Source organism: Lynx rufus, unplaced genomic scaffold (assembly GCF_022079265.1).
Source record: "Lynx rufus isolate CCGP_SWC_20201006 ecotype Redwood Valley unplaced genomic scaffold, mLynRuf1.p SCAF_2, whole genome shotgun sequence".
NCBI lineage: Eukaryota > Metazoa > Chordata > Mammalia > Carnivora > Felidae > Lynx > Lynx rufus.
The window spans coordinates 30604689-30625194 of NW_025814834.1; the positions used below are offsets into that span (position 1 = coordinate 30604689).

The window sequence follows — 20506 nt, forward strand, 5'->3', positions numbered from 1 at the left end:
GAATATTCAATTACATGTTTCAAAATCAGACATTTACACAACAACGTGCGGTAAGTGTAGAGTTAACCTCAAAGATAAGTGAAGGGCCTCTTGTCCAAATGGAACATTAAGCTCCTCAAACAGGAGAATTCAGTCCTTGCAAACTGTCATTATTTCAGTAAACGAAACCGGCCCTTTAACAGATGGGCAACATACTTTGCAACTTGCTGATAGCCTAATAAAAGACACTGGCTTTTTAAAAATGAAGGACATGCGCTTCTCAAATTACACCACCCAAATGGATTTAGCAGAATAAAATTAAGAAGGCATACAACAGCTTGACAAAAATTAGGAACAGACTATGGAAATTTGATAGTTCTAAACATCAACATCAAAATGACCTTTTTATTAGAAAAAAAAACCTCATTGTTTAAACCATAGGAAAAATATACATTGATATAGTCAAAACTGGGGTAGGATATCTTGGAATTGTAAGTACTGATATAATAAAAGCATAAAGTTAATTTCTTCTCCAAATATACTAAAAATTCCCCAGAAAGGCAGGTTCCTTTTACGTCAGGTACCTTTGCTTTTGTATTCAACTCTATGCTTCTTGAAATAAAATGTCTCCAGCTGACTGATGCAATAATCAAATTAAACACAGGCCATGGACCCAAACAAAATCAGGGGCTCAGCATTTCTGCTCACCTTTCTCGTTCTTCTTTCATTTTTTCCAGCTCCTCTTCCCTCAGGCTGCCATGCTTCCGAGTGCCCTTCTGCTCAGCCTTGCCTCCCTTATCATCTTTCTTCTTTCCAAATCTAGAAACACATGAAGCAGAAGATGTTAACACTAACCATGTTCCTTTGGTGGTAAATTTAAAATATTTATGAGATGAACTCATCAAACTGTAATTCTTTATTCTAAGTAGCACAAGATCATTTTGCATAAAATGTTAGTAAAATAAGATCCTGAAAGCGGAAAAGTAATAGTCACTAAATCCCTCTCCTTTCTTTCTCGTCCTTCCTTCCTTCCATCTTTCCACTGAGATATTGATTGTGTAGCATGCATAGAGTCATGTGGTTAAAGACTAAAAATCTCAAACTATGAATTCACTAGAAATTTTAGAACTGAAATGTTATCATTAATATATAACTCAAAACTGACTGAACTCCTAACCAGGCCTTCATAGCCCCAAGTGGCCTTGACATTTAAAGTTGAAACTCCTGGGAAGAGATAATGATGGTGCTTCAAGGGACTTTGCCAAACACCTAGTTTACTGCTGTCATTTTGCAAATGAGCCCTTGGGCCTTGGCCACCCAATAAATCCAGGGAAGGCCCAGGATTAGAACTTGGGTTGTCTCCTTTACTGCACTGTCTCCTTCGTGCTACATTCACTCTGTGGATGTAGCCCCAGTCTTCCTAAATCAACCCAGTGTTAGTGTGCTCTCAGTCCCCTTGATGCCTGGCATATTTGTAGCTAATTTTGGCACAGTGGCAAGTATGATACCTTATTTCTTTTCCTCCAGCTTCACTGAGACATGATTGACGCATAACATTGTGTAAGTTTAATGTGTACAACTGCTGATTTGATATATTTCTAAGTTGCAAAATGATTGCCACCACAGTACTGGCTACCACTTTCATCCCATCATACAGTTACAGTTTCTTTTTTGTTGTGAGAGTACTTAAGATCTACTCTCTTGGTAACATTAGATTGTTAGTATTAGCTGTGATCACCACGCTGTCCATTAGATCCCAAACTTGCTAATCTTATAACAGAAAGTTTCACCTTTTGACCAGTGTCTCCCAAGTTTCCCCTCTCCCCAACCTCTGGTAACTACCACCCTGTTCTGTTTCTCTGAGTTTTCTTTTTTCAGATCCATAGTGTACATGTATGTGTGTGTGTGTGTGTGTGCGCGCATAGGTGTGTGTATATATATGTATGTATGTATATATATATACACACACACATATACATACACATATACATATATGTGCACATGTATGCATATATACACACACATATACATACACTGCATCTTCTTAATCCATTCACCTGTTGCTGGACAATTCAGATGTTTCCATATCTTGGCTATTCTAAGTAATGCTGCAATGAACATGGAGTAGAGATATTTCTGTGGGATCCTGAAGTCAATTCCTTTGGATGCATACCCAGAAGTAGAATTGCTGGATCATAAGGTAGTTCCATTTTTTAAAAGCTTTTATGTAAATTCCAGTTAGTTAACATACAGTGTGGTATTAGTTTCAGATGCACAATATAGTGATTCAACAATTCCATACAACATCCAGTGCTCATCACAGCAAATGCACTCCTTCATCCCCATCACCTATTTCACCCACCACTTTCATCCACCTCCCCTCTGGTGACCATCAGTTTCTTCTCTATAGTTAAGGGTCTGTTTCTTGGTTGGCCTTTCTCTCTTTTTTTTTGGACTTTGTTTGTTTTGTTTCTTAAATTCCACATGAGTGAAATCACATGGTATTTGTTTTTCTCTGACTTATTTCACTTAGCATAATACTCTCTAGCTCCATCCATGTCATTGCAAATGGCAAGATTTCATTCTTTTTTATGGCTGTGTGTGTACATGTGTGTGTGTGTGTGTGTGTGTGTGTGTGTGTGTGTATATATATATATCACATCTTCTTTATTCATTCGTCGACAGTCACTTGGGCTATTTCCATAATTTAGCTATTGTAGATAATACTACTATAAACAGCAGGGTACATGTATCCCTTTGAATTAGTATTTTTGTGTTCTTTGGGTAAACACCTAGTAGTGAAATTGCTGGATTGTAGTGTAGCTCTATTTTTAATTTTTTGAGGAACATCCACACTGTTTTCTACAGTGGCTGCACCAGTTTGCATTCCCACCGACGGTGCACAAGTGTTTCTTTTTCTCCACATCCTTGCCAATACCTGTTGTTTCTTGTGTTGTTGATTTTAGCCATTCTGACTGGGGTGAGGTGATAGCTCATTGTGGTTTTGGTTTGCATTTCCCTGATGTTGAGCATTTTTTCATGTGTGTGTAGTTCCATTTTTCAATTTTTTAAGGAACCTCCATGCTGTTTTCCATATTGGCTGCACCAGTTTGCATTTGGACTAACAACGCACTAGGGTTTCCTGCAATTATGATACTTTCAAAGAGCATTGTGTTTGGGGCGCCTGGGTGGCTCAGTCGGTTAAGCGTCCGACTTCGGCTCAGGTCATGATCTCACAGTCCATGAGTTCGAGCCCCACATCAGGCTCTGTGCTGACAGCTCAGAGCCTGGAGCCCATTTCAGATTCTGTGTCTCCCTCTCTCTCTGCCCCTCCCCTGTTCATGCTCTGTCTCTCTCTGTCTCAAAAATAAATAAACGTTAAAAAAATTAAAAAAAAAATAAAAGAGCATTGTGCTTTCTTACCACTTTTACTAAAATAAAACTGCACATATGAAATAATAATAATAATAAAGCTATGGTTATTACTAGGACACATTCTTAAATAATAGGCATTTTCCCAAGCAGATTTTCTTTAGAAGCAATCTCCTTTGGTTTTGGTAATGATGTACGTGAAAAAAAGGAAAATAATTTGATACTCTGCTAATAACCAGGAAAAAAAGTCACTCAAGTATGTATATTCTTCAGCAAAGTAAAAGATTCTTGTTAAACTATGGAAATCCTATTTATTCTTTGTTTCTTATTAAATAGTTGCAAATTTTTCTTCTGTGTGTGTAAAATGTGTGTATATCTTTAGCTTGCTCACCCCATCTATGTATCTATGTAGCCATCCAACTATCTATGCAACCTGAGGATTCTACACATGTTCAGGCTGACTGCCCATCCCACCCCCTGTCCCCATCCCCCAACCTCCCAACACACACAGTGAGTCAGAATCTCATCACATGAAGGCCCCACTCATAAACTTGAAACTCCTGTCTTCTTCAGAATTTCATAAAAATGGGTAAACATCTGTTCTCTTAGGATTGTGCTTCAATCCAAATCATAGGTTGGTCAAGCGGCAGCACCGAGTGGAAGACCTCCTTGCTAATCTCTGTATTTCTGTTATCAGAGTTCAAAGCACCCCGTTTTCCCCAGAAGCCTCTCCAAGTCTTGACTCTTCTGTGAAAATGTCAATTTAGGGGTGCCTGGGTGGCTCAGTTGGTTAAGCATCCAACTTTGGCTCAGGTCATGATCTCATGGTTTGTGAGTTCGAGCCCCACATCAGGCATTGGAGCCCCACATCGGGCGTTCGAGCCCCACATCGGGCTCTCTGCTGTAAGTGCAGAGCCCACTTTGGATCTTCTGTCCCCCTCTCTCTGCCCCTACCCTGCTGTTCTCCCTGTCTCTCTCAAAACAAATAAATAATTAAAACAATTTTTCAATTTACAATTTCAATTAGCAAATTCTTGCTCATGAACCTTCTCTCTCCCCACTGCCATTTACTATCTGCCTTTGCTCCTACTGCTATTCTTTTGTTGTATTCAGTCTTGTTTTGGGATTTGGGTCAATCAGCTATGAATTTTCACTCCATCAGCCCCAGTCTTTTTTTTTCCTGGTCCTCCTTCTTATTCCTAACGTATTTTCTTCTTTCCCACTGAAGAAATGACCTAATATCATTTATAGACTAGGGAAGAGAAAAAGAAATACAGACAAAATAAAAGATCACTAACTCCCAAGTATAAGGGAGATTTGTTGACATACTCAAGATCTCTCTTTAACCTACAAAGCAGGCGCTATATAAATAACGTGCATTTTCATGAGTACATTCTTTAGCTTTTCATGCCCATGAAGAAGAGTCTCAGGGACCAACATTATGACTCTAAATTCCTTTATATGAGAATACCTTTGTACATCACTTAGAGAAATAATTTTCCCTCAAAATGTCATCAAATATAGTAAAATTGGGCCAAAAAAATCAAAATTGTGGGGAGCGAGGATAGAATAGTGTTCCAGGAAGTTGATGAGGGCAAAAATGTTGCCAAAAACTCAAGATATTAGGCATGCTTTTCTTCTATGTTCCAAATATTTCTTCTGAATTTGAAGGTTTGGATTTTCTGAGATGAAAGAAGTCTTGTTTTTGAAGGGCCAAACTAACCTATACCCTAGTCTACCTTGATCTTTATTACCACAACCAGTGAATTGTTTTTTCTTCCTGTTCCTAAAATATTTCACTTGTACTGAAGTTCAAAAACAGCTTATTTTGTTTTCACCATAGTGGAATACGTCTGAGAAAGGTGAGTTGTAAGTAAATTCTGCAAAGCATTTTCTTCTTAGCAAGAACCATCAATAACAGTCAAATCAACCAATTCCACAAAAATTATAAATGTTTTGATTTAAACCTCATGATCATTTATTAAAATTCCCAAGAAGAAGAGCAGAAATAGCTGTGAAATTTATTTCATTAGACAGAGAAAACAGTCATAAATTACCTTATTTTGTAAAGTTTGGGTAGGTTCAAGAACAGAATTATAAAACAGTAATCTTCAAAAGGACTCCCACATTGTTAAGAAGAGGAAATTGAGACCCAGAGAAGTTAATTGCTTTTATTTATTAGCACACTGAATTCTTTTTTCCAATTTTGCAATCAGACAACTTAATTATCAGTGGTAGTGGTGACGGGTGGGTTGGGAGGGGGGAGGTTGGAAGAAAAGCATCAATTTGGTGAATCGTGTAAGCCTTGTTCTCTCCATGTCAGCCTATTTGGGGGTTACTTTCAAGCCTTTCTTACATTCATGGACATACAGAAAGAGGAGGTGGGGAGGTTCAAATACATTGATTCATTTCACTATTAGTTATTTTTGTGAGAAAAGTCACAAGAGCTCTAAATGGCTAAAATTACTGCTTTGCATTCTAGGGTTTCAAATATCCCCTGCATTCCAGGCCTCCCATTATCTATTACCTAGGAAATTTGAGAGTTGGCCATTTTGGGCTAGGTGCCTTAAGGAAATTGCTTATAGGTCAACTTTGCTTTATATAAAAGATATTTTCCTAAAGAATTCAGTACAAACATATGGTTTGCATCAATAAAATCTTACTTTCTGTGTACCTGGGAAGCCTGTTTAAAGACTCTTATGATGGATCTTTTTGTAAAGTGGAAAAATCACCTTTCAACATACCCTTTATGTAAATTTAGACTTTCATGAATTATAAGTTTGCTTAAAACACCTGTCCCTGTTCATTTCTATAAAGAGGTTATTTGAAACAGCTTTATGGAAAACTGGCTTTCTTTCTATCTTCTTTTTTTCTTTCATTCATGCATTTGTTTAAGAAATATTTATTAGATATATACTCTCTGTCAGTCATTGTCGTAAGCGCTTAGTATAGGCTGATGTTGAATTGGGATACAAACCCAGACGCTATCCCTATGGAATTTACATTCTAACAGAGGAGCTGGACATCAAACAAGTACAAATATGCAATTGTAAGTTGCAAAAACCAAAAAACAAAACAAAACAAAACAAAAGCTGTGTGCTACGAAGAGTTTTAGGAGAGATAATAATAGGAGACTGGTTGGGGAAGTCTTCAGTGGGGAAATGACATTTACACGAAGGCTGTATGGGTGAGAGCTTCCAAACAAGCAAAGATTGGAGATAAGCCTTATGGGTGGAAGACACGGCACACACAAAGGGAATGAGGGGAAGGTCTGGTGAATTCTAAGTGGTGAAAGAAGGGCAGGATAGCTTAAGCAAGGGGAGCAGAGGGGGATACTAACACAGGATTCAGATGGCAAACAGGGCAAGGACCACAGAGTGCAGGTGTGAGAGGCTTGGAGTTGAGTCTCAGAGTGGCATCAGGTCATGTCTTGGTAATTCAAGGGACAAAGAGAAACTGGATAAAGAAACTGGTAAATTTAAAGAGTTGGTAGAGGAGTAACCAAGTTGGTAGAGGGGTCACCAAGTCACTTTAAGCAGAAGTGATACTATGTGATGCACATTTTCAAACATCATCCTGGTTGCTGAAGTAAAAACCATCAAGTAAAGCAGTAAAGCCAACTGGTGACTGCTACAACTGCTTCAGGACTGTGGGTAAAAGACAGTGGTGGTATGGACTGGAGAAGGTGCTGCTGAGAAGACAAGACAATGATGTGAAAGTGGTGGGTCAAGGGAGAAGGACCAAAAATTCACCTTAAAAAAATTTATTTTGAGAAAGAGAGAGAGAGGATCTGGGGAGGGGCAGAGAGAGGGAGGGAGAGAGAGAATCCGAAGCAGCCTCCACACTGTCAGCAGAGAGCCTGATGTGCGGCTTGATCTTATGAACCATGAGATCATGATCTGAGCCAAAATCAAGAGTCAGATGCTTAAGTGACTGAGCCACGCAGGCGCCCCCAAAATGTTCACTTTTAAACATGGTTATTTCAGTATGCCTTTGGGTTCTCCAAATGAAGGCTAGGGACTAAGGCAAAGTTATGAGGAACTGTAATACTTAAAGTCTAGAGAGAGGGGTAGGGAGGCATTGTACACAGGGGACAGAAAAAGAACAGCCAGAGAGATGAAGAAATTCAGGAGAGCATGGCTCAAGAGACCCGAGGGAAGAGCACTGTAAAGAGGCCATGGTCACCAGATGGAAATACTGTTGAGAAGTCCACTGAGGTCAGGACTCCAGAGTTCACTGGATTTGGCACTCAGAAGCCATTCATCATGTTGGTATGGCTCAGTGCAGTGGTATGAGCAGAAGCCAGGTGACAGTGATCGCAAGAGTGAATGGTAGGTAAGTACAGAAGTGTGTATCTTTGCGTACAACCACTTCAAGAAGTTTGGCAGGTAGGGTGATTGCTGGAGGTGGGGTGGAATGTTGAAAAAGGAGGTTTTCAATGTGGCTGATACTGGAGGACTTTTGTTTGGTGATAGGAAGAAATGTCAGAGTGTGAGAGGCTGGAGCTGGAAGAGAGAAGAAAAGAAAGCTATTTTCTTTTGCAGTGTGGTAAAAAACTCATAACGTAAAGTTTACCATTTTAATCATTATGAAATATACAGTTCGGTAGCACTAAGTACAGTCACAACGTTGTGCAACCATCAACCTCCACCCATCTCCAGAATATTTGCATCATCCCAAAGTGAAATTCTGAACCCGCTACCTAGTAACTCCCCATTTCTTCTTCCCCCAGCCCCTGGAAACCACTATTCTACCTTCTATCTCTATAAATTTGACTATTCTAGGTACTTCATATAAGTGGAATCATACAATATTTGTCCTTTGGTGTGTGGGTTATTTCAATTAGCATAATGTCTTCAAGGTTCATTGATGCTATATATAGCATGTGTCAGAATTTCCTTCTTTTTTAAGGCTGAATAACATTCCATTGTATGGACATACCATAGTTGCTTGCCTAGTCATCTGTTGATGGAGATTTGGGCTGTGCTCATCATTTGGCTATTGTGAATAATGCTATGAACACTCGTATAGGAGAACAAAGCTCTTGATAAGAGAAAAGGACAGAGATATACAGAACCTCCAGAGAGACTGGCCTTATGGAGATAGGAGGAGATTCAAGAAAAGCAGCAGCCAGAAAGGAGACTAGTTCATTTATAGAGTCGATGAATGGACAGTGGAGGAGTTCCAGGTAATTAATTTATCAGTCAACATGATACAACACGTATAAGAGAAATGGTTTCTATTCATAAAATGAGACATCTTGGTATAAATTGAGAAATCAAAGGAAATAGACTATATAAGGTAGAAAAGAATCTCAGAAAGGGTTTATAGGAAAATACCAAAAGCAGACCTTTCTTATGTTGCTATTTTACCTACATAGGGAGGCCCTAAAAGGCCATATGGGGAAGTAGAATTTAATAATGGTTCATCCATTCATTCAATCAATCATTTACTGAGCTGCCATGACACATCATATGGACTATTCACATGGAATGTAACCATTAACACCATCAATTGTTAGGTAAGTCCTTAATCCAATGAACTGAATATGTTCTCAGCCTCTTGTTGTTTTCTATATGATAAAGATTTCACTATAATTCTTAGTTATCTCCTAATGTCTCAGCAAATATTTTCTTCCACTTCTATTTCTTTCCATGAGTTTTCTAGATAATGATTTTCAAGTCCTTCCCAGATTCCCACGCACCCTGATAAATGGTCCAAATTTACAACATGGATAGCTCTATTTCTGCCTTTGTTCATGCCTAGTCTCTCATTTAATTCACTTCTTAATTCTGCTAAGTACTATCTATCTACAATTTCCCTCCCAGATCCCACTGGACAGTTTACACAGCTATTAGTATCCACTCTTCTTCCATTTAGTGCACACACTGTATAAAGCAATCCTGAGCAATGGCTTACGAGGACTAAAAAGTTCGGTAAGGAAAATGTTCAAACACTCTAATTTCAAATTCGTGGTGAGCTATGAATCCAAGGAGAGCTGAATATTTGAAACAGAATGTATTTCTTCTTTCTGCAATCAGGGAGTATCTTTGGGTGTCAATGACACCCATTTGGAAGAGGCTACATGATCCAGTCATTACTAATATTACACTTTGAATGTCTACGGAATGATGTCAGGTGTGGAAATGCACCAACTTCGCAGTCAGAATATGTTCTGGACTTTGATAGTGGTTCATTCTCCCTGTACCTAGCTGACTTATAAACTATGATATTGTCTTATCATTTTGTAAATTATACACTTTGAAATAGTTCGAGCAAAATATGGGGGCAGAGAAGTTCACAAACCTTTGACTGTATTTCCATAGTTTATTTTGAAATTCGCCCATAAAAGGTTTCTGTTGTCTGATGCATTCTAAGTCAGGTTCTGAATTAGCATATGCATATGCTAATGAAATTTATTTCCACGTATTGTAATCTCATATGTGCACTTTGGCTATTGCTTCTCTCTAAAATGTGTATCACAAAGGTCTTTACTTGTTTACCTGAGATGGCTCCCATTGTACTTTAGAGTTAATGAATCTGATACAAATTCAATGAAAATTGACCAATTAGAGTCCCCCCCCCTTTTTTAGATACCTAAGGCCACTGCCTATTTTTATGTTAATATTATTGATAGAATAATGAACAAATGTGTTTGTTGCTAATCTTGATAAAGAAAGAAAAATATTCTACTTTTATTTTTAGCTTTCCACAGTATATATGGTTATCATGCTGGTGCCTGTGATTTTTCGGGACTGGCGTGGAATGCTACAAGCTCAGTATGCTTTTATAACAGAAGGGTTGTGATTTAAACTCTCTGAGCCCACTCCATGGCATGCAAGAGGAGATAGGGATTTGCTTTATAGATATGTTCACAAGGGGAAACTGAGTGAGTTGATGGTTTAGTAACCGAAGAAAAACTCCATATTAAAAATCTTTCTTATTAACTGGGTCAAGCAGTTGAGTCTCTTTAAAAAGAAGATTTCTAATTAAAATGTTAATTTCTGGTATATCATTTAGACATTTATTTTGGGTATGTTTATATGTTTCCAAGATGAAGATGAACTATATGAAAACAACAAACATGTTTAATCCCACTGATATCTTTACTACTTCCTTTGAGGCCACCATTCCCACCTTACCCTTAAACAGCTACTTGCCTCTGGCTTGTTGTTGCTTATTCCCAGGATGGGATTCCTAACTTGGTGGTCATGGCGACTCTTCATTCCAAAGCAGGGAAGCTTTGGAGCTCAAATGTGTTGATATTTGTTTTTAGGATTGAAAGGCAGGGAGGTCCTATAACATTCTAAGATTTCTGCCTAAGTGGATAAAACATCTGCTGGGTAGAGTCTTAAGCAGCTCTCTGAATTCAGCTGCTGGGAATCCTTGAGCGAATTTGCTTTCCCAGACTGAGGAGCTAGGAAATGCAGTAGATTTGGAAATACTAAATATATTGCAAGTAATTCTAGTGGGCCCAGAAAGCAAAACAAAGCAAAATGCACATCATCAATAACCCATCTTCTGAAAAACAAACAAACAAACAAACAAACACACAAAGTAAAAAGGGCATGTGGAAGACTGACTTGCAAGAATCCGTTAAGGGATTTGTAACCTACTGAACAGTTACTTTTGCTGAGGGTTTGTGTAGCCAATGAAAACTCCACTCTAACATTATTAAAGTAGCACTCTGTTAGGAGAAAGAGGAAAAAAAAATATGAAAAAGGGGCCAGAGATTAAAATTAAATGAAAATAAGCGTGAATGAGTGAGCAAGAAAGATAAAGATACTAATAAGGTATGATTTTCAGATCCACACAGGGACTATAAAAAGCTTATTAACTGTCACGACCACACTGGGTTTTAAGTTATTCTATCCTGCTTTCCAGAAGAAGAAATACTCTTCAGGAGCACAGTGAACTTTGATTAATTGCTTTCATACGCTCTCACTGGCTTTAAGACATTGTAGGCAAGGGTCTTAGTGATTCAGACTAAATGCTTATGATTTCTGGGAAATGTATTTAACAAGAGCATTAAAGAAATAGATCTTTTTGCATTTTTATGTTTCCTTAATAGTTAGAAAGGCTTTTCTTTTTATTAAATGTTTACTTATTTCAAAGCAGCAGAATATGTGGCTCCTTTCTTTTTATTTTTATTACTTTTAAGTAGATCTCTGAGCATCTCTAAAGGCAGCTTGAGTGCACAGACAACTGATGGCCTGTCCATAAAACTCTAATGCTGACTCAAACAGACCACACGGCTGGAACCTAGAATTCTCATCTGTGTGCTCACAGCATCCCCTTCTTCCCTTCTCTCTACCTCCTTCGTCCCGGGAACCCAGACACTAGGAAAGGAGTATTCTGAGACCAAATCATATACCACGTATAAGCTTTTTGTCTACCAGCTGTGGGAGGTTCCTCAGTGCCCATGGTCTTCCCATGCTCAACCTGCCAGGGCTCACTCCATAATGACCACAGATTCATCCTGCAGAAGGAAATGTCCCCCCACAGGAAACAGTTCTGCGGTTCATTCACTGGCAAGTGGGGTCATTTCAGCAAACTTCCTGGTAAGGGAAAAACTGACTCATAATGAAAGTTAATCCAGGGAGGGCCAATTAAAAGTTCTATGGAAACTGGAGGCCTCATCTATAGTCTCTAAAAGTGTCAGCTATAACTTATATTCCAATAACACAAATTAACTTATGTGTACTGTGTATAAAGTCCATTATCAAAAGAACAGATGATGGTGACTAACTCATTATGTGTAAAGAACAAAAGGACAATGTTAAGACATGGTTGATATATACATATATATGTATATATATCATATATGTACAGTGACTATGCAAAGGGCCATCTTAAAGGGAATCCTGGATATTACTTACTCCATCTTCATAAGTTATGAGAAACAGGGCATATTTTCTCTGGAACTTGTCTACACTAAAGAAGAATAAAATGATTGAGCTCCAGACCCAGTCTAATGGGAATAAAACTTATCTTTATAACTCCGATTAAACAAAAAAAATTATCACTTCTTTGATGCCCAAATTAGCATCTTTTCTCCAGCATACTGAATTAATTAGTTGAGTGACAAAAGAATTAGTCCATGTAGGATCAAAGCTGAAATCATATTTATCTGAAATTTAAAATTAAGAACACACAGTTCTATCCCACTGTAGCTCATGTACTGTTCTTTTATGTTCTATATATTCTAAACCTTCTGCATGTCACATAAAGTGTAACTAGGGCTTTATTCTTTATTTTTTTTTTCATTTCATGTTCTTCTTCTTCTTTTTAACATATAAAATCTTCCCTGAGGAGACAATGAGAATATCACACAATTTTTTTCCTGGGGGTGGGCAAATTTCCATTGTGCCATAAAAATCTTAAATTATGTGGCTTTTTTTGTCAAGCATTTATTATGCAGATACAAAAGAAGCAAAATAATTAATGCACGATAGAGCTGGTAAGAGAGCCTTAAACAATAGAAAAGAGTTATTATATTGATTCATAATAAATGATACTAAGTTTGAAACTGTTCTTAAAAGGTAGAAGCTTTCTTAACTTTGGACTTCTTTTTTTTTCCTTCTTTTTCTGCAGTAGAAAAAGTGATGTTGAATAAGCGAGAATTGTGGGGGGTTAATTTCTGGGATGTCTCAATTCACTAGAACTCATATTTGATGTTTTGTTTTGTTTTATGTGGGTAACATTTTTACACACGAAACCAACTTGGATTAGCATATCTATCTTTAGCCAAGATGTGATGGAGACTGGACGCAGGCAGCGAGTACAGAGACGAGGAGGGCTTGTACTTCTGGTAGCGCCTGTATTTGGGGTAGGGCACTATTTGAACCACTGCTTACATGCGAGCTCCTCCAGGGCTAGGGCAGGTAGGGACTTTACATGTTTTTCTCGTTTATGCATACATGCATTCATTCAACAAATGCTTACTGGACACCTACTTTGTAGATCTAGTAGATGCTAAGGATCCAAGCAAATTAGTCAAAGGTGGTCTCCACTCTCATTCTTAGTGCCTGATGCATAGAAAAAATCCAACAAGCATTGCTGACCTGAATTAAAGGTGAAGTAGGGATTTCAGGGAGGTATCACTTATCTCTTTTCTTCATGGCCTCTGTCCTCATAGTGCCTCATAAGAAACATGTCAAAACACCAGGCTAAATTCTAGAATGAGATTCAAACCCAAAGCCGTCATTAAAGATGATTAATCTGCAAGATGTCATCTATAAAAAAAACGTCATGTCTATCTCATACTGAGACCTTTAATTTCAGCGTTTCAGAAACTATGGCCTCTTTAGTCTTAGGTTTTGAGTAAAGATGGGTGTGAGGTAGTTGCTGGTCCTCCGGAGTTCTGACACCATTCATCTTTGTCATTGGTTTGTCCTCTCCTTAACAGAATTCCAAATGACAGTATCTCCATCTGTGCTCTTTCATGAAAGAGTTCTTTTGGAAAAAGAGGTAATTTTAAAAAATCTGAGCCCTAACTTAGTTTGTAAGGTGAGGGATCAGATTTCAATATTTTTATGTCAGATTTAAAGTTAACTAATATGCCTTCTTATTCAATAAGTCCCTGAAGAGTAGGCCATAAAACTGAATTGATTCTCAACTATGAATAGGCTGAGAGGGAAGAAATATATCTATTCTGAATGTCTCAAGTGAAATTCTACATCATACTTTGGCTCTTCCAGGGCCAAAAAGTCACAAGTCTGTGAAGTTTTTCAAACCTGTGCTACCTGTACGGGTCCCCAATTCATTTTTTAAACGTCTAAAAACTCCCTTTCCGTAGCTTTTCTTAAGTCTAAAATCTCGGAACCCGTACATAAGATCGGGTTGCCAAACACAAAATGAGGTGTAATTTATTGTTTCAGATAGAGTTGCTGCTTATCCATTGAACAGCACAGAGAACATCCTACATACCCTCCAGGTCCCAGAATACTTTATTCTGAAGGAGCTCGGCCAAAGTGACAGTCACTCAAGGGCCATCAAGCAATCAACAATGTTTCCTTTGTCCAGAAGGGGCTGGGCAAAAGACAGTAATCTTTTTCATAGGACTAGATTTCCCATAGGATTGTAACCTACTTTTACAAAATGGATCTAATCTCATTCTCCAGCAATATAACATCCCTAAAGAAAATATATCCAGGATTAAACAACAACATCAACAATAACTTGATTTCTGACAAGGTTTTCTAATCACTTGCAATTCATAGAGACCCATGACTGGTAACACACAATCATAAAAGTATGCTTTCACCTGGAAATGTATATAGTAGCTTAGCACAGTGATGATTTACAATTTGACCAAAGAAACCAGAAATTGATTTATAGTCTGTCCAAAGCATCAGCCTCTTATTTGCTTGTCCACTAGACTGTGAAACTACAATTCTGCTATGTAAGTATATTTTCTTGTTCCTCCCTTCCCTATACCAATGGCTAATTTTTCCTTTCTTCAATACCACAGATGAATAATTCCTTCAGATTCCTAGTCCTATTCTACGGTTCAAAATGGCTGTACTTGTTCTCATGGAATGATAAAAGAAACAAATGCTAGGAAATTTGTGTGTAGGTAATTAAATGCACAATCACATAAAGTGCATAATTAAATAAATCAGAGGTGTGAGCCTCTGAATGGAACATTCCAGATGGAGTTTTTTGGTGAGTAGATCTTTAAAAAAAATGTAGATGATTCAACCAAATAAATTAGCCAGAGGGTGTTTCCTTATCTCTGGGGCTACTTTTAATTATCAGATCAATTTCAAATCACACTGTATGAAAGGAATAATACTGGAAACTTTACTTTTGCCCAGCTACCTGTTTATTCAGATGAAAGAGGTGTCTTGTAATCTGCCACAATGCCCTGGCAGCCTGTTTCTGAATGGCTCTGGATGGTGGGCGCAGGGTACACACGCAGCATCACTTGGATGACGTTGGCTTGGCAATGATCACCTTGCGCATCTGCAACCTATATTTGGCTTTGGATTTAACGCTCCTGGTCTCCCCAGGTTTGGTATTTCTAAACTTTGCCACCTCATATTGAAGCAACTTCCGATAACTAATCCTTTTTACAAACATTATAGTCACATTTGATTCTGTAGAAACCCACAGTATTTGTGTTTTTCATTTTGGAAGGTTATTTGGAAGGCTTGGAAACTCAAGCCAATATATTATTTCAAGTGTGACTAAGCTGTTGTCATTCATTTTACACCAACCATAACCCTCTCTAGGACCCAACCTATTGAGGTCTGTAGACTCACTAATCCAGTCAATCCAGTGATGGAAGAATCACTTTGGATAAAAGAACAATAAATCCAACCATTACCTCAGTCCTATAAAAGTAATATTTGAGTGCATTAGTAAGAAAGAGAAGAAAGAACTAGAAAAATTGTACAGTTTGGCAAAGAAAGCCTGAGCTTAACTTGTTTCATCTAAATTTAGCAAGTAAGAAACAGGTAGCTCTAAAAGGGCCACATTAATGGACCTAAAATCATAAGATTAATAAAAAGTAATCCCAAAGCAATTCATTAATATGTTACATCTAAAATAATAATTTTTTGATAAGGTGGCAAAATTTTCCAGGTGATTCATAAGTGCTTTGGAATATAAAATGTCATTAAGAACTGATCATATAATGGGCGCCTGGGTGGCTGAGTCAGTTAAGAGTCTGACTCTTGATTTCAGCTCAGGTCATGATCTCATGGTTTGTGAGTTCGAGCCCCACATCGGGCTCTGTACTGACAGTGAGGAGCCTGCTTGGGATTTTCTCTCTCCCTCTCTGCCCTTTCCTGACTCTCGGTCTCTCTCTCTCTCTCATTCAAAATAAATAAATAGGGGCGCCTGGGTGGCTCAGTTGGTTGAGCGTCTGACTTCAGCTCAGGTCATGATTTCACGGTCCATGGGTTCGAGCTCCGCGTCAGGCTCTGTGCTGACAGCTCAGAGCCTGGAGCCTGTTTCAGATTCTGTGTCTCCCTCTTTCTCTGACCCTCCCCTGTTCATGCTCTCTCTCTGTCTCAAAAATAAATAAATGTTAAAAAAAAATTAATGAAAAACAAAATAAATAAAACGTAAAAAAAAGAACTGATAATACAATATTTAATATTATGGTTTATTTATTTATTGGATTCACATTGAATTTCTATGTGAAATGTGTATATTATATATTGATTTAATGCAATCAGCAATATATTTAAAAAATAAATTTGCTCATTCTGAAGCCAAGACTACACTGCATGTTAACTAACTTGAGAAAACATAAAAAAATAAATAAATTTTCTTAGTACTTTTGAAATATTATTTATTTATCTGTGAAAATTATTCGTTTGCATTTTTAGTTAAGAGATTTGTATGCAAAGTGGTTCTTATGGGTTCAAAATTGTACAGTTATAGAAAGTCCCTTATGACTGGAAAAGTCTTTGAGATCATATCATCTAGTCCCACTCAAAGTTTAGAAAGTCCAGAGACCTAAGGCCACATGGATAGTTGGGACTAAACAGGGATTTGAACACTTCAGCTCAGTACAAAGTTCTTTCCATCCTGCTATGTTCCCCAATTGTTTGTACATATGTTATGAATTATTTACCCAAAATTCCGAATCTTCATAAAGGAACCCTACTCAATAAAAGTTTAGTGTTTTTGTGAGTACCAATTGCCCAGAAATGCAATTAGCTATAATGACAAAGTTCAATTTAGTGACTACTTGGCCAAATATAACATGCTAACTAATGTGAGGACTTGACAACTTTCCCATTATCTTAAGCTCCCTTGTTCACTGACATTATCACCCTGTCCACAGACAGACTCCTAATATATGCCAGCTGATTTGATCAGATTGCTGAAAAACAATTACTCAATTATTTAGCTCAATTGGTTAGAACACTGTGGTAATGGGGTCAAGGGCATGGGTTGGCTCCCCTGTGTGGGCCAGTTAACTTGGACCTACTCCATAACCACAGACTCTACCCCCAATGCAGATGGTCTTACAAATACGTGCCAGTGGTCAAAAGGGCGCTCGCCAAGAATGTGTGGACAGAGTAGCATAAATCCATCACTTTTTCTAGAAAAACAGCTCAATGCCAGTTTTGTTGAACATATGTGGGTTAATAGTAACATTTTCACAGGTGAAAGACAGAATATGGCTCCAGATTTTGTAATACCACAGATTTGCTAACCTAGTGTTTTGAAAGTAATTTTTAGAAAATAAGAACACATATGGTTAAACTTAAAATCAAGCAATCATTTGAGATATACAGGAAAAGTTTTAAGCGTGAACTGGTGATTTCTACCAGCTTCAAAAATATGAAAAAAATTAGCAAATTTAGTCTCCCTTTGTGAAATACCTTTATTTTAAAATGTTGGCTCTTTTTTTTTTTTTAAGTAATAGTCTTTGGCCCAAGCATCCAATATTTGTGAGCCAAATTTAGCCTCTGGAATCCCAGTTTGCAAACACAGGTATAACTAAGTTTCTCTCTCTTTTTTTTTTATACCTATGTATGTATATATATGTGTTTTAATGACTGTGGTGACCTTAAATTAGTATTCATTGAGCCATGCCTGCTTGCTCAGCTCTCAGCTCATGTTGAAACAGGGGAGTCAGGACTTAGATACCCAAAACCTGGATGGGCTGCCTTTCAATGATGCCATTAGTTGACTGCAAAAAGATTATAGTTGGCTGAAGTGGTCGGTGACCACTTTGTCAAGGATAGGATCACACCAGGCCAAACTCAGCCAAAGTATATTGTTTGGAATACCAAACAGATAAATTATCAATGTTTTCTTCAGAAAGTCTTCTATAAGATTTTATAGATTGGGCACCTGGGTGGCTTAGTCGGTTAAGCATCTGACTCTTGGTTTCAGCTTAGATAGTGATCTCAAAGTTTGTGTTATTGAGGCCTGTGTCGGGCTCTGTGCAGAGCAGAGCCTGCTTGGGATTCTCTCTCTGCCTCTCACCTGCTCATGCACCTGCGCTCTCTCTCTCAAAATAAACAGACTTACAAAAAAAGAATTTATAGATTAACAGATCTAGAACAATAAATTCTGTAGAATGACTCAGTTTTGCTGTTTAGACCTTATATCCAGAGTCCAAGAAACTAAAACTTATTTTTTAAGATTTCACACTATGAAGTGTCTTTCAAAATCAGTCAAACCTTCCTTACCTTAGGCGAAATAGAAAGGGAGGAGGATAATCCCATTTCTCACCAATGCAGGCAACATGGATTTAGGAAAGGAAGACATATGTATAAATATAAAATGTACTAGAAAAAAGTACTGCATATACTTATTAGCACTTGGTGATTTACTAGCTAATTAACTCCTAGATGACAAAGCTTTATGAACTCCTGCAAACTAATTAAATGATATGTCTCGCAAACAACTAAACTAATTAGATTTCTTAGATGAGTAAACTAAAAAGTTCTATCAGTAGCCTGAAATATTGAATTCATTTGGGAAGTATTTATCAAACACCTATTATATATCAGGCTCTGTGCTAGGTGCTGGAAATACAGAAAGAAAAAGGTTCGATACTTTCTCTTAATAAATGTATAATCTAGGGGTGCCTGGGTGGCTCAGTCGGTTGAGTGTCTGACTTTGGTTCAGGTCATGATCTCACAGTCGTGGGTTTGAGCCCCGCGTCAGGCTCTGTGCTGACAGCTCGGACCCTGGAGACTGCTTCAGATTTGTATCTCCCTTTCTCTCTCTCTGCTCCTCCCCTGCTTGCTCTCTGTCTCTCTCAGTCTCTCAAAAGTAAATGAATTTAAAAAAAAAATTAAAAAAAAGAAAAAAAAAGAAACGTATAGTCTAGTGAATGCTTCTTGAGGCTGAATGAAGATCTCTCAGACTAAGAGACAGCATCCTGAGGGTTTTCAAGATTACCGTGCCAGTTAGTATCAGAGGAGTTATGTAGATGATCTCTCTGGTAACAACCTTAATTTTGTTTGTTTGGCAGCTTTGAAAAATCTGACTTAAACGAGGGTCCTCTCCTTCAGGAAATGTGCCTACATTAGCATATAAGATTTGTAGAAGTTAACAGATTGTCAAAAGACTACCCATCTGTGCCTATCCATGGATGTAAGATACAAATATCTGCTTTGGTACAATTAAGATGTGCCCGATGTCACAAATTAATGCCATACTTTGTGGTGAAGTGTACAGAAAGCAAAAAGAGACAATAGAGCTAGGAAACTGATATTTTCTGGGTAGGAATATATTCTTTCAGGTAGACTTTTAGGACAGACCATAAGTCTACCACTGGATCAACAAGTGCCAAGCATTAAATGGAAATCTAAAATACGTCAAAGATACATAATCCCTAATCAGATCTACTTCACTAGAGTGCAATCAATTCTCAGTGACTCAGAGGCTTTTTATCTACTATGCAGATTACCCACAGCCTGTGCTTCCCCTTTCTCTCTGTCTTTCCATTTTTATGGTCACCTGAGGACTCATTAGTGCTTCTACCAGAGGATAAGTAAAGGAAGGGAAAGGACATAAAACTTAAAATGAGTCCATTTTGCTACCTTTAAGTAGTTGGGGGAAGAAGAAGTAGCTATTACAAGGCTTGTAGATTATGTGAGGATTTCAATTATCCATACTCTCCCTGTCAATCTTACCAAAAATAATTAAAGGTTGGCTATAACCTCCTTCAAATGGTTGGTCATAGGAAATAACTATAGTAAATAAGGTAAAGTGAGGCAAACTGTGCTAAAGAAAGATGAAAAGCATACTTTAAAAGTCACAGTTTCAGGGTCCCAAAAAGCATCAGTCCAGTGGGCAATTTTATGGATGTAAACATGAGATGCATGAGCAAGGTTCACAAATCATGTCATAAGAATAAAGTACAATATCCATACGACGGAACACTACTCGCACGACAACATAGATGAATCTCAAATGCATTCTGCTAAATGAAAGGAGCCAGACCCAAAAGGCTGCATATTGTCTGAGATGGAAAACAGATCAACGATTGTCAGAAATCGGGGGTCGGGTGATTTGGAGATCATGGAACTGTTCTGTATCATGACTGTGGACACGTGACTCTACACTGATAAAAACCCTTAGAGGGGCACCTGGGTGGCTCAGTCAGCTAAGCATCTGCCTTTAGCTCAGGTCATGATCTCATGGTTCATGAGTTAGATCCCTGTGTTAAGCT

At 37.9% G+C, this 20506-nt stretch overlaps 1 protein-coding gene across 4 annotated transcripts in view; it reads right to left on the minus strand.

The window, feature by feature from the left end:
• PARD3B (par-3 family cell polarity regulator beta) overlaps window positions 1-20506 on the minus strand; it is a 1011734-nt gene that overhangs the window by 201174 nt on the left and 790054 nt on the right. For all 4 annotated transcript variants that reach the window (XM_047084837.1, XM_047084838.1, XM_047084839.1 and 1 more), the window contains one exon: window positions 688-798. In XM_047084837.1, the coding sequence (XP_046940793.1) occupies window positions 688-798 (111 nt within the window). The remainder of the gene's footprint in view (window positions 1-687; window positions 799-20506) is intronic.